At 38.5% G+C, this 23,423-nt stretch overlaps 1 protein-coding gene across 1 annotated transcript in view; it reads left to right on the top strand.

The window, feature by feature from the left end:
• Positions 1-23,423, top strand: part of bace2 (beta-secretase 2) — a 35,772-nt gene that overhangs the window by 1,473 nt on the left and 10,876 nt on the right. Inside the window, exons 2-3 of the mRNA XM_079824406.1 lie at positions 13,470-13,558; positions 22,873-23,089. Coding sequence (XP_079680532.1) covers positions 13,470-13,558; positions 22,873-23,089 — 306 coding nt within the window. The remainder of the gene's footprint in view (positions 1-13,469; positions 13,559-22,872; positions 23,090-23,423) is intronic.

Genomic DNA, 23,423 nt, shown 5'->3' with positions numbered 1-23,423 from the left:
AACTACTGCAGTTTTCATATGGTTTGCCCTCCACAGTCTTGTTCAAAGCTCGGCTGATCTCTGATTAGCTGTTACTGTGCTTCAGAAACATCAGATTAGATGGGTACTATGGGCTAGGCTGATCTCAGAGCAGTGTTTCAGGCTTTAAGAGCAGATCAGTTCAAGAAGCATGTGATGCGAAAGTCTCTATGAGACGCCTTGGGCGCAGGAGGGAGACCAAAGAGCCCTTGATCTTTGTGCTGAGAATATGTAAGAGCCAACTCACATGGGTTCACATGACAGCGGGCCCCTCGATGAGAGCAGCTGACTCAGATTAGGGCCTGAAGGAGATCCGTGTGTCCACTTGTCTGTACAGGCTTTATGGCCAGTTGGTATTGCCGTTGTCCGTTTCTCTTTTATATAAAAAAAATAGCTGCAAAACTCCAAGTGTTTGATTAATATTAGATGTGTTGTATGTCTGGCTGCTAGAAGGTTTTAAGTGGATCTTACAACCTTTATTGATCGGACTGTACCATCTGCCTCTCACAGCCTCGTTTTCTAACCTATTTTAATCAAGTCAAGTCAAGACACCTTTATTTTTATAGCACTTTATACAAAGCAGCTTTACAGCGATAACAGGAACATCAGCTGAAGTCAGTTCAGTGTTGATTCAGTTTTGTTGTAAAGATCATCAATTCATCTATAAAGCAGTCCTGCAAAAAAATTGTCATCATCCAGTATTTTGAAATATGAAATCTGGCCAAATTTGGACAGTAATGTGATTAATTTGTTTTGGGATGATTCATAATTAAAGCACACACACAAAATTGGAGTGAAAATTGCATGGATCTGTTAGAAAAATTAACTGAATGATCTACAACAAAAATAGTTAAAGAACGATATTGTTGTAGTAATTACAATCAGTAACTAGATTTCTACACTATATGGCGGAAATGTGCATGGTCATTGCTTGTGCAAAAAGTCACTACCACAATGCTAGGGAGTTTGGTTGCTAGGGCATCGCTATATGGTTGTTAAGGTGTTGCAAAAGTGTTTTATTTCTTTTTTTGGCTTTTAGTTCACCTCCAGTTCTCTGTGAGATTCTAGTTTCTAGAAATGGTGCTAGTTAAGAGTTACGTACTTCAGCTTTAATTCATTATTCTAAAAAAGGTAGTAAAGTGTTTTTAAAATATCACAAATTATTAATTCAGAAAAATCATAAAATGTTTTAGAAGTTAGACTAATCACATTTTGTATATTTTATATTGCCGTGCAATATTGAGGTCAAATGATTATTTTTAAGAGAATTAGTGACCTTTATTTGTCTGGATATTGATTACATGAAAAGAAAGAAAGAAAGAAATAATAAATATAGCTGCATGCAGCGATGACAGGCTCAAGCCCCAGCGCCACCACCAACCCGGTGGCTTTAGGGCAACTGTGCATGATGGGCAATATGCATTTAAACTGGGTAAATGTAAAAGGATTATGTCAAGATATGAGACTCTTCCAGCAACACCGTTCGAGATATCCAATATCTGTTCACAATTTAACATCTTCAGTGTCTTTCCACCATGTTCAGAAAGTTTGGTGTGAATCGTATGAATCCCCTAGGAGGAGGAGTTAAAAATTCAGAACCTGATTATTCAAAAAAATTCACATTCAAGCCAAAATATCTGACTTTTTGTTGGTCGGAGCTAATGACTGTAAATTAGAAAGTTGCCCGGCTCGATGAGAACAATATATGTACTGAGTTTGGTCAAAAGTGGCGCTACTGAACTCCCTCTCCACGCCTGAGATCTATATGTGTTTTATACAAATAGTTGCTTGTAATGTATCCAAGATTTCAGACTCCGTTCTAGGGGCCGCCGTAGAGCCCACATGCCACGTCCACGCACCAGCTTTGTAATAATAATCATAATAATCTTTCGAAAAACAATAGGGCCTTCGAATAATGAAAGATTATGCCAAACTACTTAAAAACCATTTCTAATTCTTCATCATGGTACAGTTGTATAACATTTATTTTTTGTCTTTATCAAAAACTATCAAGATTAATTTTGATGTAGGTTTGTGAAATCCATAACCAGCAAACACCAACTGATGCATCAAATGAAATTAAAATTGATGCATCCAATTTGTATTGTCAGACAGAAGCATTTTTACATCCCTACTATAACTATAATTGCAACCCCCCTCTTTAGAAAATCAAGCTTGACTGTAAGTGAACATAAATCGGTCACATAGTGTGTCTCTCTGGAAATATTGTAATGAAATCTCCAGTGTCATTGAACATCATGTTTATTCTCTCATCTCATCACAAACGCACGAGTGAGGTGAACTGCGAGAGGCCAGGATCTTCCCGCATCCTCTGCGAATATGTAATTAAGGGTACTCATGTTAATTGAGGCGCTCTTTCTAAACGAGCCACTAATTGCGGAATCTGTCGTATGTGCGGAGGCGTCGGACTGGAGTGGCTCACATCTGCTAATTGGTACAAACAGGTAGCAGATGCGTTCCCAGTGACAGAGCGCCTGCCAATTAGCTAAGCCACCTCGATAGGGGCGATTAGAGCCCGCTTCACCAGTAGAGGAGCCATGGGAGCGACGAGAGGAGGAGCACAGGGAAAGGGCCGTAATCCTGGAACCAGCAGGAGTGTATGTATGTGTGTGCCAGGGCCCTGCTGCGGACAGACTTTATGTTTACTGAAAGAAGCCCGTAGTCATGACTGAAGCATGGCTGGACAGGGAGTTGCAGGAACTTTGCCAACTTTCCTTAATTCATCCTTCAGACTTATTAGTGGCACCACTGAATGACCCCTGTGGTTTTAAGAACTTTTTATTATATTTGTTTTGCCCCTCTCCACCAAAGAATGTGATTCCAACCGAAAACAACGGGTGGGAAACAGCAGTGCTCTTTGCCTGAAAATGTCTCCTTTATAATCGTCTCGAGTTAAATCCGAGAAGGAATGAGGAATTAGACACAATAACGGGCAACTCTGATCAAGTTTCTGCTTACTTAGAAAGGTCTAGTTAAACACAATAAGACGATTGTTCCTCTTGAATTTCTTTCACACCCTGCACAAACAGAGGCTGTGCTCGGAAAAACAAACTGTCCATTCTAGTTCTGATATGCTGTACAAAGCAAACACAAAGCAGACACGTTATTGGTCAATGCTTGTTCTTATCAGTTTACTTACTAATGTGAATAACCAATGCAGTGTTCTAGGGTAAGATGGAGAAAAAACGCCCCCCCCTTAACAATAGCTATGTTTCCATCAACATTGTATGGGTATAAACTAAGGCTGTCAAAAGATTAATCGCGATTAATCGCATCCAAAATAAAAGTTTGTGTTTACATAATATATGTGTGTGTACTCTGTTAATTATTATTTATATATACATACACACACATTCATGTATATATTTAAGAAAAAAATATTATTTTTTATATATAAAACATTTATATTTATATATATTATAGATTATATAAATGTATATACAGTATATTCATGCAAATATTTCTTAAATATATATGAATGTGTGTGTATTTATATATAAATAATAATTAACAGAGTACACACACATATATTATGTAAACACAAACTTTTATTTTGGATGCGATTAATCGCGATTAATCTTTTGACAGCCCTAGTATAAACTTTTTTTTGATGGGAAATTGCATAAAAATCCAGCTGGATGGAAATGCTAAGATGCACATAGATACTAAAAATGCGCATAAAAAAAATTGAGCTCAAAGTTTATATCCGATAAGAAAATGATGGTAACACGTTTATTTAAAAAAATATTTCGATTCGCAACAAAAAAACACACGCCTTTGCCTCAAAAGAGGACGTGATTGGATAACTGAACTAGTTAACTGAACAATAGACACCACTTGATACACAAAACCACATATAAGTATGTAAACACTTATATGTGGATCACTTTTTGTGCATCAAGTAGTGTCTATTGTAGTGTGTCTTATTATTTGATGTAGATGTGTATTGATGTGAATTTATGTGAGACCGTAAATGCTGTGGGATCCGAGGCAATTTTTGGAAGAAATTCCAAAAATAAAGTGAAAATTTAATTGAATAACCAGTGGACCAATCACGTCGCACAGCATCTGATGTTGGTTCGGTCGATCTGAAATGCCTGAGCCAAAGTCTGTCATCATAAAGATTTGGTTTAAGTCCCTCCCAGAAGCGTCTCACATGATTGCGTTCCCAAACACAAGGCATCCGAACGCAAGATAACATGGCAGCGTTTAATTTACCGCTCTGAGACGCAAGTCATTTATGATGGAGGAAAAAGAGCCACTGTGGCTTCCATGATTACAGCAACTCCCATTTTTATTACAGTTATTTTGCACCAATTTACCAGGAAGTGTTGATTTTGTCCTCTTGAACACATGGGATGGAAACAGTGACTTTTTCGCATATGTTTTATGCGATATTCCAATTTTGCGCTGAAGTTAAATTCACAACTTTGGATGGAAACATAGCTAATGTACATTTCTATTTCATCGTAACATATTTAGATACAAGTTTAGCATGTGCAGGATGATGAAGTAATGATGATCAGCCAATGTGTTAAGGGAAATAAATAGTTTTCTTAGCACAAGGGTCTAATTAGATTTACTTTAGGCTATAAATATAAAAACATGAATGTGCCCATCAGTTAACTAATAGACACAACAACTTTTAATAATACAATGTCATGGACCACTATTTTCCAGAGACTCGGCTAACCTCGAAATCTCACATATTCTGATATTCATATGTGTTGTGTGTTGAGATGATATTTTGAGGCATCTATGGTCAAGAGAAAAATATCTTGCTCTGGGGCATCTTACCCCACTTAAGATATACATACTGTAACAGGGAGGGAGAAGAAATGAACTTTGCCTCCTTCTGTATAAATAGCCGATCATTATCAGTGGTTATGCATGGATAGTGTAAATTTTTTTGGCATAATATGTATTATCTCTAAACGCAGTAGGCACTTGTACACTTGGCAGTAAGCAGTACAGTAGTATTCTATTTCAAACATAGCCGGGGCCTTTCATTCTCACTTTTTCTCCTCCTTAGAATAGATATAAAAATCATTACTTAATAACAACTCAAGATTTTCCATAATGTTTAATTCAAACGCGGCATTAAAAAGCGTTCGTAGGTTTAAGGGTTTAAGTGTTTTTAAATGAAGCTGTTAGGATCAGTGCAGTGGAGCAGATCTGTGTGTATATTATGATGGCGTTAACGATGAGGAATGCCCATAATGGCCTCTTTGGCAACTGGGTGAGATGGCACAGCTCTGTTATCTCATTAGTTCCCCCTCGTTGAACCAGCGCTCCAACAACATTATTCCAACTGCCGTGACCGCCTCGCAAGCGCCTGGCATACAGAAACATATGTGTGGAGAGGCTAAATTGGAGGGCTCTGTGCCAGCAGGGTTTGATGGTTTTTAGGTGGTTGACATTTAAGCATAAAAATATATATTTGATATAAACGAAAACAATACAATATAGTTGTTTGGACACTTCTTTTTTTTTTTCAATTTGTATTTAAAGTTTTGTATAAATTAAACTCTGGCACAACTTACAACATGGTGCATACATTCCATTAAACATTCCAGACTCATTTCTAATATTTTATTTTAAAATATGAATTACTTAAAGGGTTACTTCAGCGATTAGCATTAAAGGGTTAGTTCACCCAAAAATGAAAATTCTGTCATTAATTACTTACCCTCATGTCGTTCGACACCCGTCAGACCAAATGAAGATATTTTAGTTGAAATCTGATGGCTCTGAAAGGCCTCCATTGGCACAATGCACGGTTCACTCTCAAGACCCTTAAAAGGTACTAAAGACGTCGTTACAAAGTCCATCTCACTACAGTGGTTCTAAAATAACTTTATGAATCGGCGAGAATAGTTTTTGTGCGCAAAAAAACCCTAAATAACGACTTATATAGTGATGACGATTTCAAAACACGGCCTCATGAAGCTTCGAAGCGTTATGAATCAGTGAGTCGAATCATGATTCGGATCGCGTGTCAAACCGCCAAACTGCTGAAATTTGGCGATTCAAACTGCTGATTCGACTCACTGATTCATAACGCTTCGAAGCTTCATGATGCCGTGTTTTGAAATCGTCATCACTATATAAGTCGTTATTTAGGGTTTTTTTGCGCACAAAAACTATTCTCGCCGATTCATAAAGTTATTGTAGAACCACTGTAGTGAGATGGACTTTGTAACGACGTCTTTAGTACCTTTTAAGGGTCTTGAGAGTGAACCGTGCATTGTGTCAATGGAGGCCTTTCAGAGCCATCAGATTTCAACTAAAATATCTTCATTTGTGTTCTGAAGATGAACGGAGGTCTGACGGGTGTCAAACGACATGAGGGCAAGTAATTAATGACAGAATTTTCATTTTTGGGTGAACTAACCCTTTAAGCTTTATATCAGTAGAAACCCGGTAGTATATTCGAATTATGGCTCTTTCCCCCCTCATGTCTCCCTGAGACGAGAGAATTATGCATTTTATTTCTGGAAAAAATCCTCCGATGACGCAAATATCGTCATTTTGCATCATCTGAGGATTTTTTGGCCAGAGGCTAGAGACTACAGCCAGTAGAAGGAGCTAGTTCCAACGTTTTCAACCCGCCCACAGGGGTGGGATCTCACTCACAGAATGTAAATGCGTATGGCTGCTCGGCTTGGGCATTAATAACGGAGCGGTACGGAGCAAAGTGAGTGTTTCAACTTTTCAAAGAATTCCTATAAAAGTTAAGCTTCCATAGGCATGATCTTAAAGCTACACTGTGTAACTTTTTTAGTTTGTTCTTAGATAAAAAATAATAACAATAATAATAATAATAATAATAATAATTAGCTTTCAAAAATATATGTGCTCATTAATGCATATTTACTTCTTTCAAGTAATAAAGTATTTTCGTAAGTTTATAATATGCCATTGAAAATACAGACGGTAATGGGTTCGAATGCCGGTCGCCATGTTGCCCCTCCATCTTGAAAGTACATCAGCCAAAGAGGGACATACCGGTGAATTCAAGCTTTGCTTTTCGCGTTTTAACACTCGATGGCACCGTGTCGAATGTGGACGAGGTCGAACTGGAAGCCATATTAATCTTGGACTAAATCGGCCACCGTAGGAGTTAAAAGGAAATCGGAATTGAGAGGGAGAGAAACTAATATTCACTGGATGGTCATATACCTTTTCACCGCTAGATGGGGGAAAATATCACACAGTGTAGCTTTAAAAAGAACGCGCCAGACTGGATATGTGTCGTGAATGACTTCTAATATGATGATTGGCTGCTCAAGAAACATTTATGATTATCATCAAAATTACAGTCGAGTAAAAAAATTTTTTTCTGGATTCTTTGAAAAGTTCAATTTTGATCAATTTAATATTAATTTCTTTAACCCCCCCCCCCCCCCCCAGACCCAAAACTTTTGAATGTTACTACAATGTTACAAAAGCTTTCTATTTCAGATAAATACTGTTCTTTTGAACTTTCTATTCATCAAATAATCTGTTTTCAACATTGATAATAATCATAAATGTTTCTTGAGCATCAAATCATCATATTAGAATGATTTCTGAAGGATCATGTTACTCCAAAAACTGGAGTAATGATGCTCAAAATTCAGATTTGCATCACAGACATAAATTACATTTTAAAATATATTCAAATAGAAAACAGTTATTTAGCATTTTAATAATATTTCACAAAATCTTTTTTTTTTTTATATATAAATAAAATAAATGCAGCCATGGTGAGCATAAGAGACTTCTTCTATAAAAAATAAAAATCTTACTGATCAAACACTGAACGGCAGTGTATATATTACCCATATGCAATATTACCAGAAACTCTTATAACGTCTGAAATGTTTTTACTTGGTGACATCATTTTTTGGACTATCAATTGATTAAAAACATTGGTCAAATGAATTGTGTGATATACTAATTAATCAAACTAATCATAAATAATTGCTTGTATCAATATTTCCTGAGAAATGCTCCCAAATGAAGATAATCCAAAGACATTTCATTATTGTGGCTGACTACTAAGACATTATATACAGTGGATCTACTGTAGAAATTCGACACATCCCTTTTGAAATTCTTGGATTTTGTGATGAAGAAAATAAAACCAAGATAAATCTTGTCAGAACTTTTGCACAGTACAAATCCTAATAACCTCACTGCATAAGTGTGCACCCCCTTTTATAATTGGGTGTAGCTGTGTTAAGAATGAACTAATCATCAAGCTCGTGAAAGCAAATCTGTTTCCACCTGTTTAACTAAATAAACCTCAGCTGTTCTTATACGATTTTTCGCACATCTTGTTGGTTGCATGCTACCACAGAGAACATGGGAAGAACTGGGATCAGCGGGATCTCAAGGTATCGCTCAGGTGAGGCTTTAGATATTCCATGGAACAGAGTGAAGTGAGTCAGAAACAAGTGGAGAAAGTATAGCACAACACTGATATGATCAAGAACAGGTGGTGGCAGCATCATGCTTCAGGGCTGCTTTTCTTCAGCTGGAACTGGGGCTTTAGTGAAGGTGGAGGGAATCAGTTGATTTGGGATCTGGTATAAAACTGAAACTGAAGAGAACTTTCAGCATGACAGTGATCCAAAACGCATCTAAATCAACAAAAGAATGGTTTCAGCCAAGAAAGACAAATGTATTGTAATTCTATATCCGAGCCCGAGCCCAGACCTGAATCCTATAGAAAATGAATAGGGCCTTGCATAGGAGATGCCCTCACATTTTTGCAAAGAAGACCAGGAAAATATTCCCACGTCAAGATGTGCCAAGCTGATAGACGTTCAGGGGAATGCACACTTACGCAGTTAGTTATTCCAAATTCTTATTTTTTTTTTTTTTTTGGTTTTCCGTGTCACTGTATAGGTTGTAATATTTACATTTAACATGCAACAGTTCTGATATGATTTATGGGTTAACACTTTAGAATAATGGTCCGTCATTAATAAGTAACTATGCACGAAGTAATGCAGTACTAATGAGTATTACTACATTAACACTTCAGCTACTATTATTAACTAATAAAGAAACAAGCTGAACTAATCAGTAAGTAATATCTAATTGATAGTTCCTTATGAGGTAATCAATAATTACTGAATGGGATTGGTATCAAGAACTCATAGATAACTATGACAAATTATAAAAAAATGACTAATTAGTTACTAATCAACATTAACGTGTCTGAGATGTGAACAATTTATTTTTTACTCTCAACGTGGTCATAAAATGCATCACTAATTACTTGAGTGTTACCCAGTCACTATGCACAAACTACTAGTGATCTGGACCATTATTTTAAAGTGAAAAATATGTTTTAATTAGTGATGCATTTTATGACTTTATTCAGAGTAAAAATGATGACTGATTATGTCTCAGACACACGATAATGTTCTTCTGATTATGTCTCAGACACACGATAATGTTCACACGATTATTAATCCTAATTATTGATTACTTTACCAGGAAATATCTCCTAAATTAGATATTACTTACTGATTAGTTCAGCTTGTTTCTATATTAGTAGTAGCTGAAGTGTTAATATAGTAATACTCATTAGTCCTGCATTACTTCCTGCATAGTTCATGACGGACCATTATTCTAAAGTGTTACTGATTTATGTTTCATTTTTTACATCACAAAAAGTAGCTGTTGTTTGTTAACAGGAGTGTGTAGACTTTTTATATCCACTGTAGACATACACAAAGTGGCTTTATATATTTTGTTTTAATTTCCATATGTTTGAACACTATATGGCCAAAAGGATTGAGGAGTGCAGCAGTCTGGTTCCAGAAATAGGGAAACAGATTTTTTTTTACCATAACTTATAAAACTTTAAAGACAAGGTTGTTAATTGATAGTATTTGCTATCAAATGTGTATTATTTGCTTTTACCCATGATGCTGTACAGAAAGTCGAAACAAGCAAAACCCACCAAAACATCTCTTTAGCCCCGCCCACTCCCATGAAGCACTGCGTATGACGTAATCGAGTCAGTCTCCCTACACTCTCAAAATATTAAAATATATCAATATACACTGATCAGGCGTAACATTTTGACCACCTTCCTAACATTGTGTTGGTCCCACTTTTGCTGCCAAAACAGCCCTGACCCATCGAGGCATGGACTCCACTAGACCCCTGAAGGTGTGCTGTGGTATCTGGCACCAAGATGTTAGCAGCAGATCCTTTAAGTCCTGTGAATTGTGAGGTGGGGCCTCCATGGATTGGACTTGTTTGTTCAGCACATCCCACAGATGCTCGATTGGATTGAGATCTGGGGAATTTGGAGGCCAAGTCAACACCTCAAACTCGTTGTTGTGCTCCTCAAACCATTCGTGAACCATTTGTGCTTTGTGGACAGGACGCATTATCTGCTGAAAGAGCCACAGCCACCAGGGAATACCGTTTCCATGAAAGGGTGTACATAGAGACAGAGCGTATTTAGGCCACGCCCACACCGGGGGGGAAAACAATCCAACGCTCTCCATTGACTTTGCATTGCGGGAGGCTGCCTCATTGTCATTTCGGGCTTACAACAAAAAACTAGCCTGGGAAAACCCAGACAACTTCCGGCAAATTTAGATTTGCTCTGCAAGTAGTCTGGCAAAGAGCCCATTCAAACCCATTTCTAAACCCTAGAAATCGCGGCACCAATTAGAAACGTTGGGGCGGGCTTTACACGATGACGACAGCGCAGCGACATTGAAGCAGATTTGCAGCTACTGTGGAGCATCACTCGTTCGAATCAGCTCGCGTCTGTTTTAAGCGATTTAAACTTTTCCTTTTCGTTAAAACCCGAGCAAAGAACAACACTCGAAGCCTTTATATCTAAAAAAGATGTTATCGCTGTCTTACCGACTGGATTCGGCAAAAGTCTGATACCAGCTTGGCCCTTTGGTGGCTAAACGAATGGGTCTTAGCGAGAGTCCTCTGGTAGTGTTAATGTTTTACAAAATATAGTTTTAAGTCCTTTTCTGGCGTGAATGTAGTTGTTTCAAGCTCAAATATGTGGTTTATTTATGAAGAGAGCACCTTTTTTAAAAATGTATCTGCCGTTTTCGGAGTTGTGAGCGCCAGTGGTTCAGCGGCGCTCAATTGATCATTGAGCCCGCCGAGAGACGCCTTTCCTCGGCCAGTCCTTCTGCCGTCTGCCGCTGGCTCTGATGTCTCTGTAGTGGTTAAACCGTCTCGTCTTGTGTAGATCTAACGGCTGATCTTTGCAATCATTAATCTATAATTTGTTCCCTGACAGATCGTTTTGTCTGAGGGCAAAGTGAAGTTTCATAACTTTATATTTTTAAGATATTAAACTTTACCGTTGTAGTCTCCTAGCGCTGACTTTGACTGAATTGCTTTATTTATTGTATAGCTTCTTATACCTTTTACTTATACTTTTATAATTGCTATTGATGATCACACATAAACTGACATTTAACAAAAAGAGACTGGGTTGTGTTTTGTGTCATATTTAATTTATTACAGTGATAATCATAGCCTATATTATGTGTGTGTGTGTGTGTGTGTGTGTTTAAATGTAAACGAAAAGAGGCTGGGTTTTTTATATTTCGTTTTGTTATAAACATGCATTGAAGATAATATGCATTGCCTGCACTACATATACAAATATATACTGAGTGATACTGTCAAGAACGCTGCTTGTCCATTAGCAGAGTAGGCGGACTAGTGTCCTCCCGTCCTCGGGAGTTCGTTCTCCGGAGTCAAACTTGGTAAGTCACGGAAGCAAGTCAGAAGTTCGCGTACGAAATATATCATAAAAAACACCACTGCCTCATTTCATAAAAAAAAATAATAATAATTAAACATAAAAATAGCCACACGAATGTGGTTCAGGCAATGCATAGCTAGGCCTACATTGATTATCTTATATATTTATAATAAAACGAAGTATAAAACACCCTGCCTCTTTTCGTTTACATTTTAAAAATAATATATTAAACATTAATATGTGGTTTAGGTAAGGTGACCAGATTTCTGAAATGGAAACCGGGGACATTTCCTATTTGAGAACACAAGTAGGCCTACAGACAAGAACGCATATTGAGAAACGGCCAGAGTCTCAGATGTTTCTCCGTCGCTCTGCATACGTCATCTCCCTCATCGCTCTGATTGGTTTTAGGTCTATCCAATTGCGCCGAGAGGCATTTGAGCGACGCCCGTTGGTGACGCCCCTTTGGAAATGATTTGTCTATGAAGCTTTGCCAGACCATAACTCAGTTACTACTGAGAATGGTCTGGTTTTAACCAGGCTAACAAAAAACAGAACAATGTCTAAAAGCTGATATGTGACAAGGTGTACAGCAAACAAGCTAAAAAACACAGAAATAAGTTTTTATAAGCTGTCGACCCAAAAAAAAGAGCGTTTAAGAAGATAAAAGTGGATACAGGCAATACGAAGTGACGCTTCAGCAGGATGAATGGGTAAATTTTGGGATCCTGACACTCAGTATGTCTCAGTATGTGTATGTGTGCAGTAAACATTTTGTCACTGTTAAGTCAAATATCCAAATGTCCGTTTTAAATATGATATTTCCTGTCGTTGATTACATTCCCCTCTAGTCGCCGTAGTTATCAGTGTAATATGACCTGTAGCGCTCTGTCTCAATGGCCTGAATACACTTTTTTTGTCCTTAAACGCTCGTTTTTTGGGTCAACAGCTTATAAAAACATCTGGGTTTTTGCTTCTGGGTTTTGTTTAGCTTGTTTGCAGTTCACTTTGTCACATCAGCTTTAATACATTGTTCAGGTTTTTGTAATAAGTCCGAAATTACAAGGATGCAGCCTCACGCAATGCAAAGTCAATGGAGAGCGTTCGATTGTTTTCCCCCCCGGTGGGCGTGGTCTTCAGATTATGACGCGTGTCGCTCTGTCTCTATGGTCTGCAACAATGCTTAGGTAGCCTGCAAAAAAGCCTAGACATGAACCCCACCTAACACATTCAGGATCATTAGGAATGGGAGCTGGATATCCAACATTTAGTGGAAGCTCCTTTTCACATTGAGAACTACACCAGCAGGAATGGTTAGGAATGTAGTCCCACATGAAAAACAAATAATTCAGACAACTTTATACCTCAACAAAAAGAAGACTTCAGCTAAAAGTACATTATAGTAACTGTTTTTTTGTTTTGTTTTGTTTTTTACATTTTACATTACATTTATACATTTTGGCAGACACTTATCCAAAGTGACTTGCATTCAAGATAAACATGTATCAGTTATTTACTAGCTGAGTGATGTGGTTATCAACAGCAGGTCACAGATGACCATTTTATATTTAATAAGTTATGTTTAATAAAGAGTATTCCTCTGGAATGTCACTATTAGCAAGTAATGCACAAAAATTGAGTGATGTTAATAAACAATTGTTTTCTGTCTTTGCAGCTGAACATCCTGGTTGATACTGGAAGCAGCAACTTTGCTGTAGCTGCAGCAGCGCATCCCTACATCACACACTACTATAACAGAGCACTGTAAGATCACATCCCTACATCACACACTACTATAACAGAGCACTGTAAGGTCACATCCCTACATCACACACTACTATAACAGAACACTGTAAGATCACATCCCTACATCACACACTACTATAACAGAGCACTGTAAGATCATATCCCTACATCACACACTACTATAACAGAACACTGTAAGATCACATCCCTACATCACACACTACTATAACAGAGCACTGTAAGATCACATCCCTACATCACACACTACTATAACAGAACACTGTAAGATCACATCCCTACATCACACACTACTATAACAGAGCACTGTAAGATCACATCCCTACATCACACACTACTATAACAGAGCACTGTAAGGTCACATCCCTACATCACACACTACTATAACAGAACACTGTAAGATCACATCCCTACATCACACACTACTATAACAGAGCACTGTAAGATCACATCCCTACATCACACACTACTATAACAGAGCACTGTAAGGTCACATCCCTACATCACACACTACTATAACAGAACACTGTAAGATCACATCCTTACATCACACACCACTATAACAGAACACTGTAAGATCACATCCCTACATCACACACTACTATAACAGAGCACTGTAAGATCACATCCCTACATCACACACCACTATAACAGAGCACTGTAAGATCACATCCCTACATCACACACTACTATAACAGAGCACTGTAAGGTCACATCCCTACATCACACACTACTATAACAGAACACTGTAAGATCACATCCCTACATCACACACTACTATAACAGAGCACTGTAAGGTCACATCCCTACATCACACACTACTATAACAGAACACTGTAAGATCACATCCCTACATCACACACTACTATAACAGAGCACTGTAAGATCACATCCCTACATCACACACTACTATAACAGAGCACTGTAAGGTCACATCCCTACATCACACACTACTATAACAGAACACTGTAAGATCACATCCCTACATCACACACTACTATAACAGAGCACTGTAAGATCACATCCCTACATCACACACTACTATAACAGAGCACTGTAAGGTCACATCCCTACATCACACACTACTATAACAGAACACTGTAAGATCACATCCCTACATCACACACTACTATAACAGAGCACTGTAAGATCACATCCCTACATCACACACTACTATAACAGAACACTGTAAGATCACATCCCTATATCACACACTACTATAACAGAGCACTGTAAGATCACATCCCTACATCACACACTACTATAACAGAGCACTGTAAGGTCACATCCCTACATCACACACTACTATAACAGAACACTGTAAGATCACATCCCTACATCACACACTACTATAACAGAACACTGTAAGATCACATCCCTACATCACACACTACTATAACAGAGCACTGTAAGGTCACATCCCTACATCACACACTACTATAACAGAGCACTGTAAGATCACATCCCTACATCACACACTACTATAACAGAACACTGTAAGATCACATCCCTACATCACACACTACTATAACAGAGCACTGTAAGATCACATCCCTACATCACACACTACTATAACAGAGCACTGTAAGATCACATCCCTACATCACACACTACTATAACAGAGCACTGTAAGATCACATCCCTACATCACACACTACTATAACAGAGCACTGTAAGATCACATCCCTACATCACACACTACTATAACAGAGCACTGTAAGATCACATCCCTACATCACACACTACTATAAAGCCGCGTTTCCACCGAAATTACCCGGAACTATTTGTACCAGGAACTTTTTTCCCAGGAACTTTTTCTCCCCCAGACCTGCTACAATCTGCGTTTCCACCGCGGTCTAAAGTACCGGGGAGATTAGGCAAATTAGTCCGGTGACGTGGGAATGCGCGCGACTGCTTCTCCCAGTCACCGACGGACAGTAATCACTTTTGCGCGATACTGTCTGCAACAATAACAAGTGTAGGTGATGCAAGCAGCGCTGCTTTTGCTGATTATGTACACACATTACCAACACTGCTTATTTAAACGTGCACTTTCACCTGGTTTGACCATTTTAATGCAAAATGGGATGATGGGCAATCCAAAATCTGAATGTGTTGTAATAGCTCAATTCCAAAACAAAACATTTTCTATAAAAGGATAATGAGGTTTCAGTCATGACAGATGTGTGAAAAGTTAATTGAATGAAAACAATAGACTGAATTAAGCGGTTGAAAGATTAGGTACTAGACTGCAAGTATTTTATTTTTTATCACAATAACATCTCAACATTCACAAAAAAAAAAAAAATCACATGATTAGTATTACAATATGCTTCATTAAATGCATAATATTAGAGACTTCTTCCTCAAATTTGAAATGAAGCAGGACCACACTTATGGCTTCACTTAAGTTGTGGTTATAAGTTATTATACTACATTCACATAGTTATACATTTAAAAATATAATATTTGGGTTTTCTAGATATGTTTATGTGCATATTCAGAAAGACTTGCGAGCAGCAGCCCTTTTATTTGCTTCCTACACTATATGAATACAATAGAATGTGGTTATATAGTTAGAATGTGGAAATTAAAGACAGTGACATTTTACACATTTTACTTTATTTTAGACAGATTAGTTCTTACAAAATTAAAATAAGTGTGCAAAGACAAATAAATTACTAGAACAATAAAATGAAAATATAAAATGTGAAAACAACAATATAAAAAAAGTGTATTTTTCAGTAACCTGTCCAAGAGCTGTGCCAACACGTACAATATATAAAGTACAAATGTGGTAGTGCAAATGCTTCATTCAAGCGGCTGGTCATTGTGGCTACTTCTTGAACAACTGGACAAACTGTCCAAGAACAGACAGAAACCCGGTCTGAAAGTCCCTCTGCTGCCGTCTGCTTTCTTCCGCTTCTGACTGGTGGAATGCCAGCTCTTGCCTCCTCATCTCTCCTCGGCCTGGCTCTCCAGTAACAGCTGCATATATTGGTCAGTTCTTGTCCATGCTGCAGGGTTAGCATCCTCCATGTCCCTCAGTGCATCAAGAAAGTCACAGTCCCTTTTCCTTTTCTCTAAGTAGAAAAATTGCACAGAAACACATGGAAATTAATACACAAGGCAACCATGAAACAATAGAAACCATCAATTAATTATTTAAAGTGTTTTCACTACAAATAATGAACAATTGTTTGCCCAGCTTGAACAATGCCCAGTGTGCAATTTTTATCATGGGCAATTTAAGTTTACAATTAAAAACAACAAAACCATTAAGGATTACACATCAGTTTTTAAATATATACACATTTTTGTCAGCTTTATAACGTACTGGTGACCGCGGGGGAAAACACGCTGGTCTCCGTTGCCTGCGATTCATCAGGGCCACTCGTTACACCTGGAAAAGCACGTTGAAAAAAGTTACTGCAACGTGTTTAAACACTGCAACGAGTTTAATAGATGATACCAAGATGATATATTTAACTTACCTTCAACCCACTCGGATTCCTGGATGGTTTCCAACAACGCACTAGCCGAGTCTTTCGTTACCGCTGCGCCAGAAAAGGTCTGTGTCCCAGCAACGCGTCCAGGCGGTCATAACACTTGTTGATACGCCGGTCGGAACCGCTCCGGTTGTTATGATCCTTTAATTTCTTGTAATCTTGTCTAATTTCTTCAACTTCTCTCTGCACTGTTTTCCAGTGTGACTGGAACCGAGTCGATATCTTCAGTTATACCTTTTCATTGCGGGTCGCCGTTTCCAGTTCCCGCTGGATGTCCTCCTCCGCATATATGCTCAATAAAGCCTGAACCTCGTCGTCGGTCCATCGGTCGAATTTTTTGTTGAACTCCATTGTTGCAAAAAAAATATTTACTGAACGCAAAACCCACGGAACTCACCTCGCAAAAGACTTGTAAATATGGCGGTGGAAAAAAAAATAGCTGCGAGAGCTCAACCAATCAGCATGTTCAGCGCCCAAGTCCCACCCCCGAAAGTTCGGGAACTTTTGAAAAGTCCCACCTCGCAAGCAGGGCCGTTTGGAGGGGGAAATATTTACCCGGAACTTCATTTAGACCCTGGTTCCTGCGGTCGAAACACACCGAGTTCCCCCCCAAAGTTCCTGGTTCCGGGGTAAAGTTCCTGCGGTGGAAACGCGGCTTAACAGAGCACTGTAAGATCACATCCCTACATCATACACTACTATAACAGAGCACTGTAAGATCACATCCCTACATTACACACTACTATAACAGAACACTGTAAGATCACATCCCTACATCACACACTACTATAACAGAACACTGTAAGATCACATCCCTACATCACACACTACTATAACAGAACACTTTAAGATCACATCCCTACATTACACACTACTATAACAGAACACTTTAAGATCACATCCCTACATCACACACTACTATAACAGAACACTTTAAGATCACATCCCTACATTACACACTACTATAACAGAGCACTGTAAGATCACATCCCTACATCACACACTACTATAACAGAACACTGTAAGATCACATCCCTACATTACACACTACTATAACAGAACACTTTAAGATCACATCCCTACATCATACACTACTATAACAGAACACTGTAAGATCACATCCCTACATCACACACTACTATAACAGAACACTGTAAGATCACATCCCTACATTACACACTACTATAACAGAACACTGTAAGATCACATCCCTACATCACACACTACTATAACAGAACACTGTAAGATCACATCCCTACATTACACACTACTATAACAGAACACTGTAAGATCACATCCCTACATTACACACTACTATAACAGAACACTTTAAGATCACATCCCTACATTACACACTACTATAACAGAGCACTGTAAGATCACATCCCTACATCATACACTACTATAACAGAACACTGTAAGATCACATCCCTACATTACACACTACTATAACAGAACACTGTAAGATCACATCCCTACATTACACACTACTATAACAGAACACTTTAAGATCACATCCCTACATTACACACTACTATAACAGAGCACTGTAAGATCACATCCCTACATTACACACTACTATAACAGAGCACTGTAAGATCACATCCCTACATCACACACTACTATAACAGAACACTGTAAGATCACATCCCTACATCACACACTACTATAACAGAGCACTGTAAGATCACATCCCTACATCACACACTACTATAACAGAACACTGTAAGATCACATCCCTACATCACACACTACTATAACAGAGCACTGTAAGATCACATCCCTACATCACACACTACTATAACAGAACACTGTAAGATCACATCCCTACATCACACACTACTATAACAGAACACTGTAAGATCACATCCCTACATCACACACTACTATAACAGAACACTGTAAGATCACATCCCTACATCACACACTACTATAACAGAGCACTGTAAGATCACATCCCTACATCACACACTACTATAACAGAACACTGTAAGATCACATCCCTACATCACACACTACTATAACAGAACACTGTAAGATCACATCCCTACATCACACACTACTATAACAGAGCACTGTAAGATCACATCCCTACATCACACACTACTATAACAGAACACTGTAAGATCACATCCCTACATCACGCACTACTATAACAGAGCACTGTAAGATCACATCCCTACATCACACACTACTATAACAGAACACTGTAAGATCACATCCCTACATTACACACTACTATAACAGAACACTGTAAGATCACATCCCTACATTACACACTACTATAACAGAACACTTTAAGATCACATCCCTACATTACACACTACTATAACAGAGCACTGTAAGATCACATCCCTACATCATACACTACTATAACAGAACACTGTAAGATCACATCCCTACATTACACACTACTATAACAGAACACTGTAAGATCACATCCCTACATTACACACTACTATAACAGAACACTTTAAGATCACATCCCTACATTACACACTACTATAACAGAGCACTGTAAGATCACATCCCTACATTACACACTACTATAACAGAGCACTGTAAGATCACATCCCTACATCACACACTACTATAACAGAACACTGTAAGATCACATCCCTACATCACACACTACTATAACAGAGCACTGTAAGATCACATCCCTACATCACACACTACTATAACAGAACACTGTAAGATCACATCCCTACATCACACACTACTATAACAGAGCACTGTAAGATCACATCCCTACATCACACACTACTATAACAGAACACTGTAAGATCACATCCCTACATCACACACTACTATAACAGAACACTGTAAGATCACATCCCTACATCACACACTACTATAACAGAACACTGTAAGATCACATCCCTACATCACACACTACTATAACAGAGCACTGTAAGATCACATCCCTACATCACACACTACTATAACAGAACACTGTAAGATCACATCCCTACATCACACACTACTATAACAGAACACTGTAAGATCACATCCCTACATCACACACTACTATAACAGAGCACTGTAAGATCACATCCCTACATCACACACTACTATAACAGAACACTGTAAGATCACATCCCTACATCACGCACTACTATAACAGAGCACTGTAAGATCACATCCCTACATCACACACTACTATAACAGAGCACTGTAAGATCACATCCCTACATCACGCACTACTATAACAGAACACTGTAAGATCACATCCCTACATCACACACTACTATAACAGAACACTGTAAGATCACATCCCTACATCACACACCAGTATAACAGAACACTGTAAGATCACATCCCTACATCACACACTACTATAACAGAACACTGTAAGATCACATCCCTACATCACACACTACTATAACAGAACACTGTAAGATCACATCCCTACATCACACACCAGTATAACAGAGCACTGTAAGATCACATCCCTACATCACACACTACTATAACAGAACACTGTAAGATCACATCCCTACATCACACACTACTATAACAGAACACTGTAAGATCACATCCCTACATCACACACTACTATAACAGAACACTGTAAGATCACATCCCTACATCACACACTACTATAACAGAACACTGTAAGATCACATCCCTACATCACACACTACTATAACAGAGCACTGTAAGATCACATCCCTACATCACACACTACTATAACAGAGCACTGTAAGATCACATCCCTATATCACACACTACTATAACAGAGCACTGTAAGATCACATCCCTACATCACACACTACTATAACAGAGCACTGTAAGATCACATCCCTACATCACACACTACTATAACAGAGCACTGTAAGATCACATCCCTACATCACACACCAGTATAACAGAACACTGTAAGATCACATCCCTACATCACACACTACTATAACAGAACACTGTAAGATCACATCCCTACATCACACACTACTATAACAGAACACTGTAAGATCACATCCCTACATCACACACTACTATAACAGAGCACTGTAAGATCACATCCCTACATCACACACTACTATAACAGAGCACTGTAAGATCACATCCCTACATCACACACTACTATAACAGAGCACTGTAAGATCACATCCCTACATCACACACTACTATAACAGAACACTGTAAGATCACATCCCTACATCACACACTACTATAACAGAGCACTGTAAGATCACATCCCTACATCACACACTACTATAACAGAGCACTGTAAGATCACATCCCTACATCACACACTACTATAACAGAGCACTGTAAGATCACATCCCTACATCACACACTACTATAACAGAGCACTGTAAGATCACATCCCTACATCACACACTACTATAACAGAGCACTGTAAGATCACATCCCTACATCACACACTACTATAACAGAGCACTGTAAGATCACATCCCTACATCACACACTACTATAACAGAACACTGTAAGATCACATCCCTACATCACACACTACTATAACAGAGCACTGTAAGATCACATCCCTACATCACACACTACTATAACAGAGCACTGTAAGATCACATCCCTACATCACACACTACTATAACAGAGCACTGTAAGATCACATCCCTACATCACACACTACTATAACAGAGCACTGTAAGATCACATCCCTACATCACACACTACTATAACAGAACACTGTAAGATCACATCCCTACATCACACACTACTATAACAGAGCACTGTAAGATCACATCCCTACATCACACACTACTATAACAGAGCACTGTAAGATCACATCCCTACATCACACACTACTATAACAGAGCACTGTAAGATCACATCCCTACATCACACACTACTATAACAGAGCACTGTAAGATCACATCCCTACATCACACACTACTATAACAGAGCACTGTAAGATCACATCCCTACATCACACACTACTATAACAGAGCACTGTAAGATCACATCCCTACATCACACACTACTATAACAGAGCACTGTAAGATCACATCCCTACATCACACACTACTATAACAGAACACTGTAAGATCACATCCCTACATCACACACTACTATAACAGAGCACTGTAAGATCACATCCCTACATCACACACTACTATAACAGAGCACTGTAAGATCACATCCCTACATCACACACTACTATAACAGAACACTGTAAGATCACATCCCTACATCACACACTACTATAACAGAGCACTGTAAGATCACATCCCTACATCACACACTACTATAACAGAGCACTGTAAGATCACATCCCTACATCACACACTACTATAACAGAGCACTGTAAGATCACATCCCTACATCACACACTACTATAACAGAGCACTGTAAGATCACATCCCTACATCACACACTACTATAACAGAACACTGTAAGATCACATCCCTACATCACACACTACTATAACAGAGCACTGTAAGATCACATCCCTACATCACACACTACTATAACAGAGCACTGTAAGATCACATCCCTACATCACACACTACTATAACAGAACACTGTAAGATCACATCCCTACATCACACACTACTATAACAGAGCACTGTAAGATCACATCCCTACATCACACACTACTATAACAGAACACTGTAAGATCACATCCCTACATCACACACCACTATAACAGAGCACTGTAAGATCAAAACACACCTTATCACTACATCACATTGTTTTTAACAGAGTATCCAGACAAAACTTATATTCATTAATTCCAGCCTTTTAACGCATGTCAGTGAATTATGTTTGTAAGTTCTGCAGTGCATTAATGATGAACCAATGTTATTATGGTTTGCTCAGTTCCAGTACATATCAGAGCACTGGGAGAGCAGTTGCAGTAAAATACACACAGGGAGAATGGGAGGGGGAACTGGGAACTGACCACATCAACATTCCTCAAGGGCCCAGTGGTACCATCACCATCAACATAGCTGCAATCCTCACCTCAGAAGGCTTCTTCCTGCCTGGAATCAATTGGCAGGGAATTCTTGGACTTGCATATCCTCTACTGGTTCGGGTAAGTCACATTATGGTGTTACACAGGTGATTTATTTATAAAAGGTGTGTTATGTTAGAGATGGGTGCATATGTTTGATTTAGCTCAGCTGTGGTGTCACAAAGGTGTGACTCAGATCCTCAAACATAAATGCTGTTTTGAGTTTGATAATTGTTTATGCACTCTACTAGTAAACTCAGTGATATGGTAGGTGTATATTTGCTTTTAAGTGCCATTCTTCAGAAAATAATTGATGATAAACGGAGATGTTTTCCCCTTCCATAAAGAATATTTGTGTTTGTTTCAAAACACCAAATAGTACCATGCTAACAGGTACTTTTTTCAAAGACCATAC

This window comes from Gobio gobio (assembly GCF_949357685.1).
Source record: "Gobio gobio genome assembly, chromosome: 8".
NCBI lineage: Eukaryota > Metazoa > Chordata > Actinopteri > Cypriniformes > Gobionidae > Gobio > Gobio gobio.
The sequence above is the reverse complement of the archived record's forward strand: the minus strand, read 5'-3'. Positions and strand labels throughout refer to the sequence as shown.